The following is a 19,952-nucleotide window of genomic DNA, read 5'->3' as shown; positions in this document are numbered from 1 at the left end:
AATGTCTTTTTAAAGTACGAAGTGAAGAATATAAAGAGGAAATAGAGGGGGGTCCTTCATGGCTTAGTTGATTAAGCATCTGCCTTTGGCTCTGGTCACGATCCTGGGGTCGAACCCTGTGCCAGGCTCCCTGCTCAGCAGGGAGTCTGCTTCTCCCTCTTTCTCTGCCGCCCCACTGCTTGTGCTCTCTCACAGGCTCTGCTCTCTTTCTTTCAAATAAATAAATTAAATCATTCAAAAAAAAAAAAGAGGAAATAAGGAAACTTCAGACAGACAAAAGCTGAGAGCATATCTGACAAGAAATGTCAGAAGAAATATACCCAGACCAAAATGAAAAGAAAGAGGCAGACAGAGGGAGGAAGGGAGAAAGGGAAGGAGGTAGGAAGGAAGGAGAAAGAAGGGGAGGGAAGGAAAGAAAGAAGAAAAATATAAAATAACTGGAAATGGCAAAAATGAAGTAAATATACAAGACATTTTTAAATTTTATCACTCTGAAAATTTTTGCCTAAAGCAAAAATAGTATTGTATGCAATATATTTGCATATAGTATATTATAGAGTTCATAGTATATGCAAAAGTAAAATAAATGACAATAATGAAATGAGGGAAGAATTGAAAGTACACTGTTATGAAGTTATTACTATATGTGAAGTGATATAGTATTTGGAAGTAGATTGTGATAGATTCAAGATGTTTATTGTAAACCCTATGTTAACATCTAAGAAGTTTTAGAAAAAGAGCTATAACTATTAAGCCAATCATGAAGATAGTTATAAAAAATAACTACCTCAACATAATAAAACTTGTATAGAACAAACCTACAGCCAACATCATACCCAGTGGTGAAAAACTGAAAGCTTTTCCTCTAAGATCAGGAATAAGACAAGGTGCTTGCTTTCACCATTTCTATTAAACATAGTATTGGAAGTTTTAGAGCAGTCAGTCAAGAAAAAGAAAGGCATCTAAATTGGAAAAAAAGAAGTAAAGTTAATCTCTCTTTGCCAAGGACACGATCTTATATGTGGAAGTCTTTGAATCAAACTATTTCAACAATTATATTAAATATAAATGGTCTAGGAGTGTCTGGCTGGCTCAGTTGATATAGCATGCAACTCTTGGTCTTAGGGTCATGAATTCAAGCCCCATGTTGGGTATAGAGCTTGCTAAAGAAAAGAGAGAAGAGAAAGAAAGAAAGAAAGAAAAGGAAAGAAATGAAAGGGAAAGGGAAAGGAAAGGAAAAATGTAAATGGTCTAAACATCTAAATTAAAAGACAGATTAAATATGGTAGATATGTGAGAGACTTTGAGAAATGCACTTGGTCCAGCCTTCCTGACTTTGTAACCTATTGGATTTGGGATTCGAAGAAGAAGCTTTTCTAACTCCCAAGATCTAGGATCTTGTTACTTTCTGTATAATATTTTCAGTGACGAGTTTGTCTTTTCTTCTCCCTAAAATTTATCTTTAAAAATTTCTTCTTCTTTTTTCCTTTTTTTTTTTTTTTAAGATTTTTCTTTATTTGAGAGAGAGCAAGCGAACACAGGGAGTAGGGGCAGAGGGCAAGGGAGAAGCAGACCCCCACCCCCACCCCCTGGCTGAGCAGGGAGCCTGATATGGGGCTCCATCCCAGGATCCAGGGATCATGACCTGAGGTAAAGACAGACGGTTAACTGACTGAACCACCCAGGTGCCCCTCTTCTTCTTTTTATCAAACTAAGATGATGACCTCAACCACTATTTTTCTTTACATATCTAGCATGAATACATTTTAACACAAACATTTGTATTGTTTATAGTATTAATTTATGTTTTTGCCAAGTAGCATTAAACTCCCTTGTAGGGAGATACAGGAGATCAAGTTCTTGATGTATGTCCCTATTTTTCTCTCACTTATTTTATCTCAGTTATCTATTGCTAACAAGCTCTCCCACAACTTAATGGCTTAAACATCAGTTTTTCATTGCTTACAATTCTGTGAGTCAGCAATTTGGGCTGGGCTCAGCCAAGCAGTTCTGTTGTTCTCACTTGGGGTCCTTCATGTGACTCCAGTCATTGGGTAACTTAACTAGAGCTGGGTGGTCTAAGAAGGCCTCACACACATGTTTAAGGTGCATTGCTGGTTGTCGTCCTGAGTGCTGTGTCTCCAGATGAGCCCAGGCTTCTTTACTTAGCCGTTGTAGGTTTCCAACAGGGCAAGAGTAAAAGCTGCCAGGCATCTCCAGGACTAGACTTAGAAGTTCACACAGCAGTCCATCTGTTGCAAAGCAAGTCATGAGGCCAGCTCAGATTCAAAGAGTAAGAAAAATAGACTCCACTTCTTGATGGGAGTAGCTACAAAGAATTTGTAACCATTTAATATCTATCACATTAACCTTTTGTTGGTAGAGTTGGTAGTTTACGTTATTTTTGACATATTTATCCTTTATTCTCACAATATGTGGTTAAGTTTACTGACTGCATATTAATGCATATGTTTTGTTCATATTTTATTCTCTTTGTTCATATTTTATTCTCTTAGGAAGTATCTTCCTCTCACCTTTGAGAAAGTACCTTTCCATCTGTTTTCAAAAACTTGTTGTCTCTTGTGATCTTAACAGCTGTTGGACTTTGCTGACATTACTTTAGGTCTTTGTGTCTTAATATATTCTCTGTCTTAAAAGAGATTTATCTGAGTTCTTATACTTATAATTCCTCTTTCTTTTTAGCTTCTTCTTTCTTGGAGATCTGAAAAATGAGGTCCAAAAGCATTCTTATATTATACCTCCTTTCTTCTTGGCGAACGTAAGATCTTGTCTTTAAAAGTTAAAAACTTGACAAATAAGTATCTAGGGTCATTCTTTGAGGATAATTGCTGAGAAATGCTCTATCCCCTCTCTTGTTAACCAGGCTAAAGTTACCTTTCAGTTCAGAAAATTTTTCTTTGATTTTTTCCCTCTGATCATGATTTGTACAGCCCTGGCATTTTCTCTTTTTTCTCTTATCCTTATTATTTCTAAATTGGATACCCTTTTTCTGTTTTTAGGCGTATGATTCTGGACCTGTAATATACCCATTTGTATAATTGGGATTTTCTGTATTAATATATTTTTAGAATTCCTGACTTTGTGCTCCGTAGTATCAACTCTGCTCCTTTGAATACTCATTGATATTTAGTTTAGTATTTATAATCTGAATATAGGTTTACATATTGTTACACATGCCTTTTGGGAGACAGTTATTTCTCTTTTTAATCTCTTTTAAAGTAGACTTTATTCATTCCGAAATAGAATCTCTATATGTTTAATAAAGTTAATCTTTTTTCTCATAATGAAATTGGGAAATTACAGTCAGAAGAGAAAAGATTACCCATGGTCCTGCCGCTTTAGAAAGAATCTCTGTTATACCATATTAATATGTTTGTTTTCAGTCTTTCTTTTTAGACATTTTTATTTGAAGTATAACATCCTTGTTGGAAAATGCACATATTTTAAGTGAACAGCTTAATAAGTTATCAAGAAATGACTGCACCTGAGTAACCAGCATTCAGGTTAATATATATAACCCTACCAGAATCCCAGAAAGTTCTCTTCTGCTTCCTTCCACATCTTGCCCCCCATCCTTCCCAAAAGTAACTACTCTTCCAGTCGTTCCCCATATGTATGCATGTTTTTCATAGTTGTGGTTATATTACATATATAAATCCATCTTCTGGGACTCCTAAAATTCTTGGTAAATATAATCTTTAATGAGCGAATATCCTAGACTATCCATGATAGGAACATGTATGCACTTTATAACGATTTTTTTAAAAAAGGGCAAAAGAAATTTCGTATATTTTTATTTTGTTTCAGTGGAAGATGCTTAGATTTGGCTCTGATTTAAACTAGTTCCATAGATGTGTTTTTAAAAGTGTCTTTGACTTTGTTGACATTTTAGTAAAAAATAATAATAAGCAATTCAATTCAATTCATTCAACTGAGGTTAAGCCCAAAAAGGTCACATATTTTGAAGCATTATGTTGTATACCTAAAACTAATGTAATGTTATGTGTTAGTTAATCTCAATTAAAAAAAATAAATTTGTAAAGAAATTTTTAAAAATTAGGTGTCATTTAAAAATTCAGCTCAGGGGCGCCTGGGTGGCTCAGTCGTTAAGCGTCTGCCTTCGGCTCAGGGCGTGATCCCAGCGTTATGGGATCGAGCCCCACATCAGGCTCCTCTGCTGGGAGCCTGCTTCTTCCTCTCCTACTCCCCCTGCTTGTGTTCCCTCTCTCACTGGCTGTCTCTTTCTGTCAAATAAATAAATAAATAAATAAAATCTTTAAAAAATAATAATAAAATAAAAAATAAAAAAATTTTTTTCAGCTCATATTTTTATTGAGATCTCTGTTCCCACAATCTCAGATACCAGCTTTACAAGTTGATAGTGGATAAACATATTTTGTGATTCTCAGTATGAAGTTGGAAAATTCAGTTTTAAAAGAAGACCAGCATTATTGGTAGTTAAGATAACTAAATCTGTACCACCTTTTATCTGAAGTGATAATTTTTGCATCTGTCACAGACTAGCTTAGGAGTTGAAAAGAACATGTGCCAGAAGCATCCAGTGTGTTTCCTCTTCGATGCTTTCAGAATTGTGTGATTTCTAGCTGAAAATTATATAACAAGGGCCTGTTTTCCCCTAGCTGTAAAACATTCCTCGGCCCAGCTTGGTAGGACCTTGGTGCATCCCTAAGGTGGATGTGTTAACCTTTGTCTACCACCTACTGTGCTTCATGGACAACCCTTGCAGTGAGAGCTTCCAGAATGACTGACATCTTTGTCTCTGCTGCCTCGGCTCCCAATCCTGAATCACCCACTTTCTCACTCATTGTCATTGCTTCTGAGAAACCAAGCAAAAATGCTGACTTAGCACACTACAAATTATTTTTTCACAAAAATTTCATCTGGGCTCTTGGTCCTACTCTACTTACATTTGAAGTCATTTTGATTTTCTAGCCCATTCTCCATAACATCTTTTCTCAGCCTCCCACAGTATCATTAACACTCTGGACACGTGACCTTACTTGCTACTTAATTGTAAAAATAGATAAGAATGAATATCTTCTTCCAGCTCTGTCACCTCACAATATTTTATGTTCGATCTCTGTTTCTCCCCTTTCCAGTGGATTCCTGATTTTCTCACTGGCTTCTCCATACAGGTCTTTGCTTCCTCGATGTACACTGTGCTTTTAGATCTTCAGTCAGTTCTGTTCTCTATTTTCAAAACTCACTTGACCTCACTGTCCTATTTTCATACCAGTAAAATTGGCTTTTCTTCCATTATTAGACATCAAGAATTAGTAGGTTTACCTGTTGCTTTTACTCTCTCAAAATCAGCATTCTCTTTTTATGCCCTTGTATCTGTCTCCCTTTCATCATTCAATTGAAGTTAAGCCCAAAAAGGTTGCCAGGAAACCCGTGAAAACCAAGTTAGCATTTTTCCCAGACTTCCTTCTTCTTTAGCTATATGATTTAGATTTGTTTAAAGAACAAATCTTCTCATCCTATTGCTTTAATGCTAACTGTACTAACCTCATCTTCTTTACCACTTTGCCAAATGTCTTCATCTCCAGGTTCTTCCTTACCATCCTTAAAAAGTAGACATCCTTTAATGTCCAATTCATTTAATTATATGCTAGTAATGCATGCCCCATTTATCCAGTTGCATTTACTGTGTGGTTGCAATAGATGTCTTACCTTTCCTCTGATATTCCTAACTGTACAATTGATTGCATGATGGACCAGACCTGAGAAGTCATTCTAGTTTTCTTGTCTCCCTAAATTTAAGTGGGTCGCAAGTTTATAAATTGCTCCTCACCTATATTTCTGAAATCTGGACCATTCCCTTCGAGCTCCACTGCCTTAGGTAATTTATTGTATCTCTGCCATGGTTGCTGCGGTAATCTCCTAACTGGTCTCCAAGCTCTTTGCATCATTCCACCAATTCTCAGCGCTGCTCCTGGGGAGAGCTTTCCATAATACAAATCTGATTTTGTTAGTCCTTGACCTGAAATATATCAGTGGCTTCATTGAAGGTCGAAACAAGATGAGAATTACCATCTTCACTATAATAGTCAACATGGTTCCAAAAGGTGTAGCCAATTAGTAATAGAAAAAAACAAAATGGGATATAAATATCTTTAAAAGGTAGAAATATTGACAAAGGTATTCATATCAACTCCATATGATTGTCAGTGTTATATTCCAGAACATCAACTTTAAACCTATTAAAAATTATGAGTTCAATAAGATCAGTAAAAATAAATGTGCAAAAATGAATATCATGTAGATGTCAGTAATCAAGTTAGAAAATAAAATGGGAAAAATTACATTTGCGTGGCAGCAACTGTGTGTGCATGTGTGTGCATTTGTGTGTAATATGCAGAGGAAAGATAGTTTTTGATATGCAGGATTCTAGATAAAGAAATTATGTATCTTTAATAAGGGACTTTTTAAAGATTAATTTATTTGAGAGAGAGAGAGAACAAGCAGGAGGGGCAGAGTGAGAGGGAGAGAATCCCTAGCAGACTTCCCACTGAGCAGGGAGCCCGAGGTGGGACTCAATCCCAGGACCCCAAGATCACAACCTGAGCCAAAATCAAGAGTCAGATGCTTAACTGACTGAGCCACTCAGGTGCCCCAAGTCTCAATTTTTAATGTTGCTTCTAAGATTCACTATAATCTGCATTGCTTTCTAATCTTATTTCCCACCATCCCATGTAATTTTGTTATTTGTCATCTCCATGTGTTTGCCCCTGTTTCCCCCACTCTTCCCCATTTCTGCCTGCACGAAAGATTTCTGCCTTTCAGAGTCCAGTACAAGTTCTTCTCTTCCTTCTCTCCTTTTTTTTTTTTTTCAGTAAATATTTGAGCATCAGCTCTGTGTCAGGAGATACATAGATTAATGCTAATTACCTGATAGATATGTACTAAATAAATATTGAATAAATGAGTGAATGAATGAATGAAAAGGATTTTTTTTAGTATATCAGTCCTCTCTTTCCTTACTTTTACCTAAACTCCATAATCATTAACATAATAACCCATGTTCTTCTCTGTAGTCACTTCCTCCTGTAAGTTGGTTGAATGAGTAAAACCTGTTCTTTTTTTCTTAATTACTGGTTTAATTTTTTTTAAGATTTTATTTATTTGAGACAGAGAGCGAGTGTGCATGAGCAGAGTGAAGGGCAGAGGGAGAAGCAGACTCCCCGCTAAGTGGGAAGCCCGATGTAGGGCTCAATCCCAGGACTCCGGGATCATGACCTGAGCTGAAGGCAGATGCTTAACTGATTGAGCCAACCAGGCGCCCCAAACCTGTTCTTTCTTTAGCCCATAATTTAATACACTGCAACATAATAACTGGGCTGCTTTTTCCAAATTTAGAGTTGACTATTAGGGATTTCTTTCATTCTCTCTTCATCCTTCTGCCCGTTCCTCTTGTTCATTTTTACTAAAAAGGCCATGTGTCACACAGATAATTACAGTAAATTGAGCAAGTTTCTCAAGGGCAAAAGCAATTGTCCACAAAATTGAGAGTGATATGAAATTTCTATTCTGTTTTTCAAGAAGCCTTCATTATATGCTTTAAAGAATTGACATGGCGAGAAATTCGTATTTCTAATTAGTGTGCTTTTTCTTAAAACTTAGGAATATTTGTTTTGCTATTAAAAGTGGAAATAAAATAACTAAAAATTGAACTTATATGGAGTTTTATCCTATTGGTTATTGTTCACTACCTAGAACATAGAAGATTTTAAAAATAATGAAGAAGATTCTGTCTTCAAGTGTTACATTAAGTAAAGAAATATAACATTTTGACAAACCATTTTTCCTATAATGTTGGTTACTTTAATTCTGAGTTTTAATGAAAAGATTTGCATTTTGATATGAGATTAAAGGAAATTCAGAGAGCATAGGGATGACAGGTACTACAGTGGAGGCTTGCAGGGTAAGGAATAAATTTTCCACGCGCATATCCTTGCGCAGAAGAGGTAGATCCTGGAGGCTTCTACCCTGTGGTCTCCGCATGCACACTCACCGTCGGGGGAGAGGGTCAAACAAGATAGGCCTTGGCAGTCAGCCCTGGAGAAACCCTAGACGGGAGTCAGACACGAGTCAGAAAAAAGCCTGTCTCCAAAGATTAAGAGTTTCATGTGAGGAGTTACAATGCAGTTTAGTTGTTTTAAAGCTAGAACTTTTAGGTCTTCATTTATTCTTATTTATTCCACTGCCTAGAACACTTGCCTTCTCTCCGTTGTGTCCCCACCCCACAAACAATAGCAACACCACATGCTGTCTGGCCGAGGCGTCCTTCTCCTGTAAGCCACAGCCTGGACGATGTTTCTTCCTGAATGTATCCACTTTCCTCACATCTCGTTATAGTGACCGTTCCTTCTCCTGCAGCTCTTCTCCTGCACCCTGTAACTCTTCTATCATAGTCCAGATTTCTCTGCATTTTAGGTGTCTGTTTATCCATCTCTTTGCCGGACTCCAGATCTGTGGGTCAGAGACCAGGACCATCTTGTTAACTGTAGTGTCCTCAGCATGCTTCTGACAGAGGACATGCTCAATAAATATTTGTTAAATAAATGGATGAATATAAATGTGTATGTATATATATGAATTATGTTTTAGATAGCTTTGTATTGTGGAGGAATACCAGACTAAGAGCTCTTGGGAAATAAAAGAAGGCTCCCTGTGAAATCTCTTTAAATAACATTCATGACGCTCAAAAATCCCATATATTCCCCATTCCTGTACAACTTGTTGCCTTCACCTAGATCTCTGACCTCACACCAGGCTAGGTGCTCCTTACCATGGGTGAGGCTCTACTCCAGAAAATCTGTGGAGGAGGAAAACCACTGCTCATACATGGGAATCACTCACTCACTCATTCATTCATTCATTCATTCAAACAGTATTTACTAAAGGTTTACTATACAAAACATAGGAATACAGATTTGACCGAGATATATAATTGCTGAAAATCATATTCAGGTTTAATTATACAAAAATGTTTACATCCATATGTGCATGTGGTTAGAGAACAGAAACCGTATTACCCAGCATGCTCTCATTTTCTCCCTAGTTACCATAAAGCACAAGCCTAATTTATTCTGCAAGTGTTGTAATGTGCTCAGCTCTGATGCCTGAAAGCTTTTGTTCCATTTGTTCCCTTTAGAACAGACATTTTTCCCTTGAATCTGTATTTATTTTATTTGGCCCTGTGCATTAATCTATAAACCACTTAAGCCTATTTAGAACTCAGCAGGGTGGAAATATCAAATAAAAAAATAAATCAACCTATTGGTTTTAACCATAGCTTACGTGATTAATAAAATTGTCTTATGTGTTTTAAGTAGAAGTTCTGGATACTGCCTCATGTAGAACAGGATCGGGAAGCTACATGAACTTTGGGGGTAGGAGTGCTCAGGTGGAGCTAGTGTTGTTCTTTAAAGATTGTTCAGTCATGTTTTTTTCTCCTTAGTCCTCCTCCCAATTCACTATCTTCCTACCACATATCAGCCTACTAGATTTGAAACTTCGATTTCAAATTAATGTGAAAATATGGCACAAGATGTTTTCCATTTTATTAGTTGCAAATGAACCTCTTCTTTCTCAAGAAAGGAAGAGAATTATCCCTCAAGAATATTTGAATCCTGCTAAATTTTGGTTTCGTTCGTTCATTCATTCATTCATTCATTCATTTTTTAATGTTTGATCAACAGTAAAAAATTCCTGCACATAGGTACTACCAAAGAACTCCGGGTTTGTGCACATGACAAAGGCCAGTTAAGACAATTGATCTACATCAGAGGTTCTGTATCAGAGGTTCTCAATTCTGGCTGCATTTTAGAATGTTCCCTAGGTGGTTATGATGCTCAGCTGGGGAATGCTTGGAATTAACCTTTGGGGTCAGGGGTTGAGAAGCTGAAGAAAATGATTGAGTCTCTCTCCCCTTCCCCCACAAATGTGTATCCACACAAAGTGTTGCATCTATAGACTCTCTGAATCCCTCTGTGGACTTGATTTGAAGATCCTAGGCTGTGCGTCAGCCCTAGGTGATATCAATGAAGCTGATCCCAGGACCACACTTTGAGAACAAGTACTTTGAGGATGGAGAACCGTCTTCTGTGTTTTCACACGTCCTCCAGGTGATTCTAATGCACACTAACTCCCGAGAACCACTACCCTATAGAAATGCTTTCAGGACACTACAGTTGAATAGTATACTTTTGGCTTATTTGAGGGTTGAGATGTTTATTTTAAAAACAGCCATATGAAGAATGACTTTGTATCTCTTGTAAAACCACTCTTTTGATGCTGAATGACTTTTATAATGGAAGCATAGTATGTATTTCTCTTATAGCCAGGCAAGTGCTAGGAAAAACTTGATCTCGTCTGATGAACTGGTAAACTGATCCTGATATTTGCATTTCTTACTTTATTGTTTGCTTTTTTTTTACCTTTGCTGCCAGGAGGTATAGAGCTCAATTTCATGCCCAATTTTAGCAATTATTCTTAGCTTTTTTCCTAGTATAATTATCTGCCCAATTCCCTCCATTTCATGTTTGTTCTTTTAATGAAATGGCTTTTCTGTTACTATGTCATCTCCTATGAGGAAGCAAGGGTTATTGTATTCCACAGAAATAATGATTTCCCTGTTGAGACAAATAAGCTGTATCCTGTATGTGGCCATGTTAAAGGATAATTTTCAAAATAGGGACCATGACTCTCACACAAACGTATCATGAACGTGTATCAAAGATTTATGTAACCCCTGAAAGATTTTACAACCAGCTCAGAGGAACCAAAGAACAGACATAAACAGGCAAGCACTAAAGGCTGAAATGAATTTACCTAATAGGTGCAGAACTGGTCAATATCCACAGGGCAAGAAAATGTAATGTTTGGAATTATTTCTGAGGGAAAAGGGGAGGCATCAGTTGCGTCTCCACAGGACAACATTCATTTGCAACTTTAATGAATGAGAATCATTTGATTACTATCAGTTTTCCATAACTTTCAATGTTGTAAAATAATCCAGTCAAAGACAATGAAAGGCATAGACCCCTACAGAATGAGGTCACCCTGTGGGGCCCTAGGACAATGCCAGCATTTCACTGAAACAACACCCAGCAGTCTTTTTGCTGATTGCAGTCTTTCAGTTTTTCCTGACAGCAAGGTCATGGGCAAAGAAGTGAGTCCCTGTATGGGAGACTGAAACTGAGAAAGAGGATCTTTAGTAGATGAGAAAGGAGACACCCTATTATCTCTTCTCGTTCTCCATCCCGAGTCTGGCCTTGAAGGAGTCTCCGTAGCCAGGAGTATATTCCTGGAGATGGGACGGAAAGATGGCTTTTGTCGTGAAGAAGTATGAGAGGAGCTAGGGAAGATTCCTCACTTTGTTTGACCAGCTAAAGAATGAGTCAGTCTCATCCTGTAAAGCAGATTGTTTATTTTCATGCCATTTGCTTTACTTATCTTTCAGTCTTTTTGTTAATGCTTATTTTGAAGTCTTTTTTTTTTTTTTTTAATGTCTTTAAGCCTGGCCTCAGATGAGTAGTAGGGGCCATTAAGAGAGAGCCTTGTGTTTACTCTCAGTGACAGAATTAAGCGGGAAGCAGAGCCTCCAGAGGCCATGAGGTGGTGATGACCATCCGTGAGGACCCTGCCCACTACCACCAGGGACCACACCGCCATCTTTCCTTACCAGGAAGTCCACTGTGCCTACCTCGGGAGTCAGGCACCTCTTTGTTAGTTTAGTAAAGCGCTTTTCTTCTTACCTTATTATTATTTTTTATTACAAACTTTTTAAAAAATATTTTACTTATTTATTTGACAGAGAGAGAGACAGCCAGCAAGAGAGGGAACACAAGCAGGGGGAGCGGGAGAGGAAGAAGCAGGCTCTCAGCAGAGAAGCCCGACGTGGGGCTCGATCCCAGAACGCCGGGCCAACGGCAGACGCTTAATGACTGAGCCAACGGCAGACGCTTAATGACTGAGCCACCCAGGCGCCCCTATTACAAGCTTTTTTAAACTTGTGGCTCTAGCTGGAGTTTAGTTAATTAGTTAATGGAGAAATATTATTTGCTTTCATTTGAATCAGCTATTCATAATTATATATCATCACAGTTTGAGGTCTTTTTGATTTTACCAATTAATTAATAGATTTATGAACATTTGCTGATTCATTGGCCTTGATATTTGTTAGGCATTTAAGTTCTGAGTAAATAAGTCCTGAGTAAACAACGTATGGAAAGGTTTAGCACTTGAAAAAATACACATAGATGAGACAGGGGTAAATTAATGTAAAGATCTCTGTGTCCCATGATATAAAAACTGATAACTGCAGGATTAGGCAGATAATGATGTCAGTTTTCCTTTTACGAGGCACTTATTTCTGGTGGGCAGACTCAACAGATTTCGGTTCTGGTTCCAGCCCTGCTACTTCCGTATGAACATGAGAAAACTTTATTCTCTGCAGTCTTTATCTGCAAAATACATTCATTGAGTCATCACTATGTTATAGCAAGACATGGTCTATGCCCTCAAAGAGCCAGAGACGCACATGTCAATAAATAAGTACAGCCAAATAGCATAGGTGCTGTGAATGACTTCATAGAGGGAGTGATGCTTAACCCGATTCTTCAAAAGAGAGGTATCCTCTCCAGGCAGAACAAGGCGATGGAGAGAGGGGAAGGGAGAGAGAAGAGAGGTCACTCAGGGGAGGGGATGAGTAAAAGGACAAGAGCATGGAGGCAGGAACAAGAGGCTGGGATTGAGTGTGTGGGCCCGGTGCAATAAGAAACAAAGTAGGTGGCAACCAGATCTTGAAGAGTCTGGTGTTTATGCTTATGTCTCTACTGCTCTCTGTAGCTGGGATCGTGATCTGAAATACTGTTAGTGAGTGATAAGGAGTTAATATGTTCAGATCAATCTGAGTGGTTCTTGTACTCGTGACAGCCAGGTAATTTGACTGTCCACTAAGACTGTGAGTTCCTTTATGAAACTTGGAGCCTTTGTAACCATTAAAGGGTGGGAAATAGAGTGCAAATACCTTTAGCCAAAATCTCTCTCATGCCACTTCATCCTTCATGTCACTGTCTACATTTTTGGGGGTTTTTTTAATTGTGGAAAATTTCACACATAAAAAGTTAACGAGATAGGATAATGAACTCCTTTGCCTTCCCCAGCTTCAACAATTATCAACATTCTTGTTTTATTTATTCTTCTACTCGTGTCTTACCCGTGTTCAGTTATTATTATTATTGTCATTATTATTCTTACTATATTTAGGTATCAGTTGCATTCGTCCAAATGTACAAGTCTTAGATCTATGTTTTGACAGACAGGTGCACTGTGTAATCTACATCCTATCACAATATAGAACATTTGCATCTTCCTCCAAAATGCTCTTCTCTTTCTAGTCTCCCCCTATCCTCACCTCTACCTCCAGCTGAAAAAACAAAACAGTGCCCTATTTTTTAAGTTTTGCCTGTTTTAGAACATATATGATGGAATGTCCTGTAAATTACTCTTGTTTTTGGCTTCTTTCACACAACTTAATGTCTGTGAGATTTATTGGGTTGTCTGTTGGGTTGCTCAGCAGCACTCCATTGTAGGAATTTGCTACAATTTGTTATCTTCTTTTGTCAAGGGATATTTTAGTTGTTTTCGGTTCTGTGCTATTGTGAATTTCATTGCTGTGAACATTCGTGCTATACATTGTTTCATAATGCCGTTTTCATTTGTCTAGGATAAACCTCTAGAAGTGGAATTACTGAGTTTAAAGATAGGTATATGCTTAACTTCATAAGAAACAGCCAAGTTTCCCAAAGTGGTTGTAGCAGCAAGTGTGTGGAAGTTATAGCTGCACTGCATCCCTGGTGACATTTGATATTGTCTGCCTTTGATTTTAGCCGTTCTTATGAGTCTGTGGTGGTATCGCAATGTGGTTTTTATTTGCATTTCCCTGATGCCTAATGATGTTGAACATTTTATTTTTCATCTGCTTATTAGTCATATATCTTTTTTTGTCTGTTAGTAAAGTATTTTGCCCATTTTTAATTGGGTTGTCTTTTCATTATTGAGTTATAGTAGTTCTTTATATATATTCTGGATACACATTGTCAGATGCATTCGTTTTGGGAGCATTTTCTCCCACTCTATGTATTATGTATTTATTTTCTTAATGGTGTCTTTTGATGAGCAAAAGTTTTATTTTCAATTGCACCTAACAAATTTTTGTGGCTATTGCATTCTGTGTCCTGTCTAAAACATCTTTACTAATCTTTAGATTAAGAATATATTCTATGTTTTCTTCTCAAAGCTTTATACTTTTAGCTTTTATATTTAGGCTCATGGCCCATCCGCCTGAAATTAGTTTTTGTTTATGGTGTGAAGTTGGGGCTGAGGTTCATTTTTTTTTTCCACATGGATATCCATTTCTAGCACCATTAGTTGTAAAGACTTCCCTTCCCTGTTGAATTGTTCTGGTACGTTGGAGGGAAAGTTATTGTCCAAGTGTTGGGTCTATTCCAGAGCTCTGTGCCGTTCCTTGATCTACTTGTGTATCCTTATGCCAATATTACACTGTTTTGATTACTATAATCTTATGGTAAGTCTTGAGTTAGATAGTATCAGTACACACTTTTGCTGTTCTTTTTCAAGATTTTTTTCAGCTATTCTAGGTCCTCTGCATTTCCACATAAACTTTAAAAGTCGCCTTGTCCATTTTCATTAAAAAGCCTGCTGGGATCATGAATTCTTTATAAATTATTTGGGGGAGAATTAAATTCAGAACAATATTGAACCCCTGGACGTATTTCCTCATTTATTTAGGCCTCTTCAGTTTCTCTCGGCAGCGTTTTTGTTTTCAGTGTGGCTGTTTTGCACGTCTTTTATTGAATGGGTTACTAAGTGCTTTGTTATTTGATACAATTGATTTTATTTTTAATTTTTTTTTCTTAAAGATTTTATTCATTTATTTGACGGGGGGTGGGGGAAGAGAGCACAAGCAGGGGGAGTGGAAGAGGCAGAATCAGGCTCCCTGCTGAGCCAGGAGCCTGATGAGGGACTTGATTCCAAGACTCTGGGATCATGACCTGAGCCAAAGGCAGATCTAACTGATCGAGCCACCCGGGCGCCCCACAATTAATTTTATATATTAATCTTACACTCTGAGACATTGCTATACCCACAAACCTTTTAACACCCAGTTCCTGAGCACCATGGACTTTCCTCCCCTCATGTTTGTATGACTTTTTAGACTTGAATGTCTTTGTCGCCCATGTCTGCCCCTAAAGAGGGCCGGGGAATGCCGCAGCATTTGTGAAGTCTTCTGACACCACCCCACCTGGATTCAGATAGTCCCTCCTCTGAGAGTTTCTCTTAGAGCACTTCCCGCCGCAGGTCTTGCATGAGCCATTCCTGCCCTCTGTGAAGGCAAGAGCTGTACTCTATCTCCGTTCTGTCCCCACAATACCTAGCATGGTGTGTTGGCTCCTAGTTTAGGAGTGGGTTTTTTCAACATGTATCTTGGGACATATAGGGGATGATGTAGTCTTGGGGTGAGGTGGGGCTGAGGTGAAGTCGTGGGGAGGCAGGAAATCCTTACAGGCATTTCCATCAATTGGAAACAATCCCCAGAGTGTATCCGAAAGAGGGAAGTTAGACCTTCTTCCTATTTAAAATAATGTTTACCAGTGGGTGATCTGCTTCCACTCTCAATTACTTGAGCTTTTGCTGCCAGTCTGGAATGTTTGTAGATTACGTTTCTTCTTACTTCCTTTTTATTTTCTAGGTGGCTGATTGTGCTTGGGACGAAACAATAAAGATATATGATCCTGTTTGCCTTACTATGCCTGCTTGAGATGTACTCCCCCAGTCAGAAGCAAAGAAGACTGGCTGAGAGCTTCTTAACAGGAAATAAATGAACTATCGATAACATAGATATTATGCTTTTATGTGCTATTCAGATTTCAAATTTTAAAAATTTACCCTGGAATCATTTTGAGGCAGCTGATAAAGACTTTGGCTCACTATTTAAGCCGGGTACATAAGCCATATTTCTTAAAATCCCAAGGAATAATTGATGTTATGGTACCTCTTGTAGTGTCTCTTGAAATGTAATCTCTGTATTGTAAAATGGATTCAAATATGGGAGATCTGTAGATTATATTGATAGTGATATATTTCATTTTTAATTTTTCATTTTTGATGTAAAATATAATCACTGCTATTGGTAAAAATTAAAATAAACTGCATCTCTTGATTACTTATGAAGTTATGACATCCTAGCAAGTTTGCTTTTTCTTTTTCTTTCTTTTTTTTTTTTTTTAAATTTATTTGACAGAGATAGAGACAGCCAGCGAGAGAGGGAACACAAGCAGGGGGAGTGGGAGAGGAAGAAGCAGGCTCATAGCGGAAGAGCCCGATGTGGAGCTCGATCCCACAACGCCGGGATCACGCCCTGAGCCCAAGGCAGACGCCCAACCGCTGTGCCACCCAGGCGCCCCAAGTTTGCTTTTTCTAATACAGTATATATATATGAATACATACTATATATAGTATAGAGGTATCTGTGGTTCAGTAACAGGGCTCTAATAGAGATTTGATTTATTCAGCAGTATTTATTGAGCACCTCCTATGTTCTTGACACACAGACTGAATGAGGTGGTCTCAAGGACTCGTGGCATGTTTAAGAACATGGAATGCTCTGAGTTAAAAGCTTACATGTTTTTTACATCTATTCAAATCTTTTAAGATGTCATAATCTTGACTCTATATTTCTCTCTTTCTACTTCTCTGCTATCAATTAAAAAAACAAACAAAACTGGTCACTTACAAAAAGTTTCTTAGGTCCTACTAAATTTCAAGCAGTTACCCTTGAAACTAGCCCTGTCATGCCATAAACCCTCCTCAGTCAGTACCTTCCTAAATCTCCTTGAAAAATCTCTAAGTGCAGATGACCTGTAAAAAAAAAAAAAAAAAGGGAAAAGGGAAAAATTGGCAAAACAAACAACTTTGCATAACATTTATATTTTTTATATACTATTAAAATAAAATATAAATGGCAAAAATTGTCATTAAATTTTTAACAAGTTTTTGAGAATTTTAAAGAGCAAAATATATTTGTAGTAACAACAAAAATTAAAATATATGTATATTGTCTAATTTATATATTTATATTACATATTTGTTTACTTGTCCCAGAAAAAAAAATTGACAGCTTACAACATACAAGAACAAGTCCACGTAATAGAACAAAAGGAGCATAAATTGAAGCCGTGAGTGGGGCTTGAATATCTATGCCTCAAAGTCCTAGTTGCTCCTGGTGGCATAAATGCCTGGTTGAGTACACAATTAAGTGCCCAAGAGCTAGCGGCAAGGACTTTGTCCTAGTCCCAGGCATGGCCCTCGTACCGTACCTGGTGCATAGAAGGTGCTCACGAAATATTTGTTACATGAATGAATGTACTCAGGGAACAGCACAACTTTTTTTAGTTCTTAGACCAATCAGTACAAATTGTTTTGGGAAGGCCCCATAAAGAGGGCACTGCTTTCTTAACATGAGTATAATGTCAGGATCAGGCGGTCAGACACATCCTTAGGGCTGTCTCTATAATAAGGCTCATGGAGCTGTTTCTCGGTTCCCTCCAGAACCAGAGACATCACACCCAGCACAGTTCAGTAAAAGCAGGTTCACAGTGGGGGTCTCTCTATCAGCTGGATTTATCATAGACCTTTAAAAAGACCTCACCAGCTCACATTTACAATGAAATGAAATTACTTCTTTTCCTTTGAGAATGCGAGAGATTTTATTAAAATAATCTATCATGTATCTTTTGAAACACATACTTGTGATTTAGAAACTAACATCTCTCTTGATTTCCCCCCCTCGATTTTGAGGTTGGGACAGAGGTCTGGAACACTAACTCCCTAATACTTAGGTTCTTGGAGTGCCTCAATATAAAAGAGTGTGGGTGAATGTTTATCCAGTGGGTTCCCTGGAGCTAGGATTGAAAAACTAGAAGGCAAGGTGCTGGATTCTCTCCCTGAAGAGAATTCCCAAGATTTTCAAATTCTTGGTAGTTGACAAGCCAAGCAGCCTCTGGACAGCATGTGTCTCTTGTCCAGTGAGCTCTTAGCTTTCATCCTGCCTGCCTCTCCAACTTCTTCTGTGATCTGGGCACAGTGTGAGATGATTTCTGTATGTTATTGCCTTTGATTTATATAATGTCCCTGCAAGAAACCCCTCCCAGTGTTCCAGACAAAGAAATGAAGGCTCTCAGGAGTCTAGGAGCCCACAAGTATAGAGCTGGAACGTGAAATCTGCTGTGACTGGATCTGAAGTCTAGATTCCTAAGAAGCTGACCCAGGCTCTGGAGTGACCCTACGAAGGTACGTCACCCCCAGAAAGACCCAGGCTGAGAACCAACTGTCTCTTCTACCTATGGCACTTTTGAACCGACCAACTTAGCTATCATTTGGCTCTTCCCAAAAGGAACTCATTAATTTCTTAGCAGCCCTCTTCTTGAGTGAGATAATCCACTTAACTATTTTTTACTTCCATGTATTTACTGAAAACTTCCAAATCTGCATCTCCTGCCTCCTCCATCCAGGCCTCCCATAGCCTTTATGCTCATTTTCTTTGAACCAAACTGGTCTTGTTCCCTAACGGGCTCGTCTGGCACATGCTTTCTCATGCGTTGCCAGTACTGTCCACCCAGGTGCTCACGCTAAAGACTTAAATACCATTCTTGTTCCTTCCCTTTTGCCCACCTTTCTACTCTAAGACACATCACCTAAGTCCTGTCCCTTTAACCCCCAAAATACTTCTCCATTCTCTCTCCTCCCTTCAATCCAACCACCACTGCCCTGGTTCAAGCCATTGTTAAGTTTTCTCTGGACAGTCGCAGCAGACTGCCTAAGTGAGGGGTCTGTTTCTAGTTTTGTGCCCTCAGAGCCATCCTCTCCAACACAGTTGCTGGAGACAGATCTAAAAATGCGATCCGATTACATAAGTTTGAGTGTAAAACCTTTCTCTGCGTATAGGATTGCCTACAGGAAAAAGTTCAAGCTCACTAATCAGACAGCTGCGGTCCGTTGGGGCTAGCCCCTGCCTCCCTCTGCACGTTGGGGGCTAGCCCCTGCCTCCCTCTGCACGTTGGGGGCTAGCCCCTGCCTCCCTCTGCACGTTGGGGGCTAGCTCCTGCCTCTCTCTGCACGTTGGGGGCTAGCCCCTGCCTCTCTCTGCACATTGCTTCCCTCCACGTGGTCACCAGCTTCGTGCTCCACAGCACAGGTGTGCTCATAGACTCTCCGTATAAATAATGCAGGTTTTCAGTTCTCTCTTTGTCCAAGGTAGTCCACGTGCCTGGTTTGCCCTGCTCTTGGCTCAGTGAATTCTTTCTTTTTGATTGAAGTATAGTTGACACATAACGTTACATTGGTTTCAGGTATATATTGATATGACAGATTCTTGCCTCTCATTTGAAAGTTATGAGAAATGACTAAAGAAAAAGACTGACAACATACAAAAATTAAAATAGCAAAACACACCATTAGCAAAGCTAAGATATATTGGAAGGAATATTTGCAACATATGTAACAAATTGTTTAATAGCCATAATTTACAAAGAGCTCTCAAAAATCACTAGAACAACCAAACATAAAAGTGGACAAAAGATATCAATAGATAATTCATAGATGTAAAAATGCAAATGTTTGATACACTTCAAAAAAAGTGCCCAAACTTTGTCTAATTGACCACAAAGAAATGCAAATTAAAATGATTTTCTTTTTTTTTTCTTTTTTTTTTTGCTTATCAGTTTGGCGAACACTAAAATATTGATAATATTAGTTTAAGTGAAAGCACTGATGGGACGTCTGGGTGGCTCAGGTGGCTGAGCGTCCAACTCTTGATTTCA

At 38.4% G+C, this 19,952-nt stretch overlaps 1 protein-coding gene across 1 annotated transcript in view; it reads left to right on the top strand.

Moving 5' to 3' along the window:
* The window catches only part of PEX7 (peroxisomal biogenesis factor 7), an 83,324-nt gene extending 67,007 nt beyond the window's left edge, over positions 1 to 16,317 (top strand). Inside the window, exon 10 of the mRNA XM_026504883.4 lies at positions 15,824 to 16,317. Within this exon, the coding sequence (XP_026360668.2) occupies positions 15,824 to 15,892 (69 nt within the window). The 3' untranslated portion in view covers positions 15,893 to 16,317. The remainder of the gene's footprint in view (positions 1 to 15,823) is intronic.
* Positions 16,318 to 19,952: the final 3,635 nt, after the last annotated feature.

This window comes from Ursus arctos, unplaced genomic scaffold, assembly GCF_023065955.2.
Source record: "Ursus arctos isolate Adak ecotype North America unplaced genomic scaffold, UrsArc2.0 scaffold_13, whole genome shotgun sequence".
NCBI classification, from domain to species: Eukaryota; Metazoa; Chordata; class Mammalia; order Carnivora; family Ursidae; genus Ursus; species Ursus arctos.
Note: the sequence above shows the minus strand (reverse complement) of the source record. Positions and strands in the feature narration are given on the sequence as shown.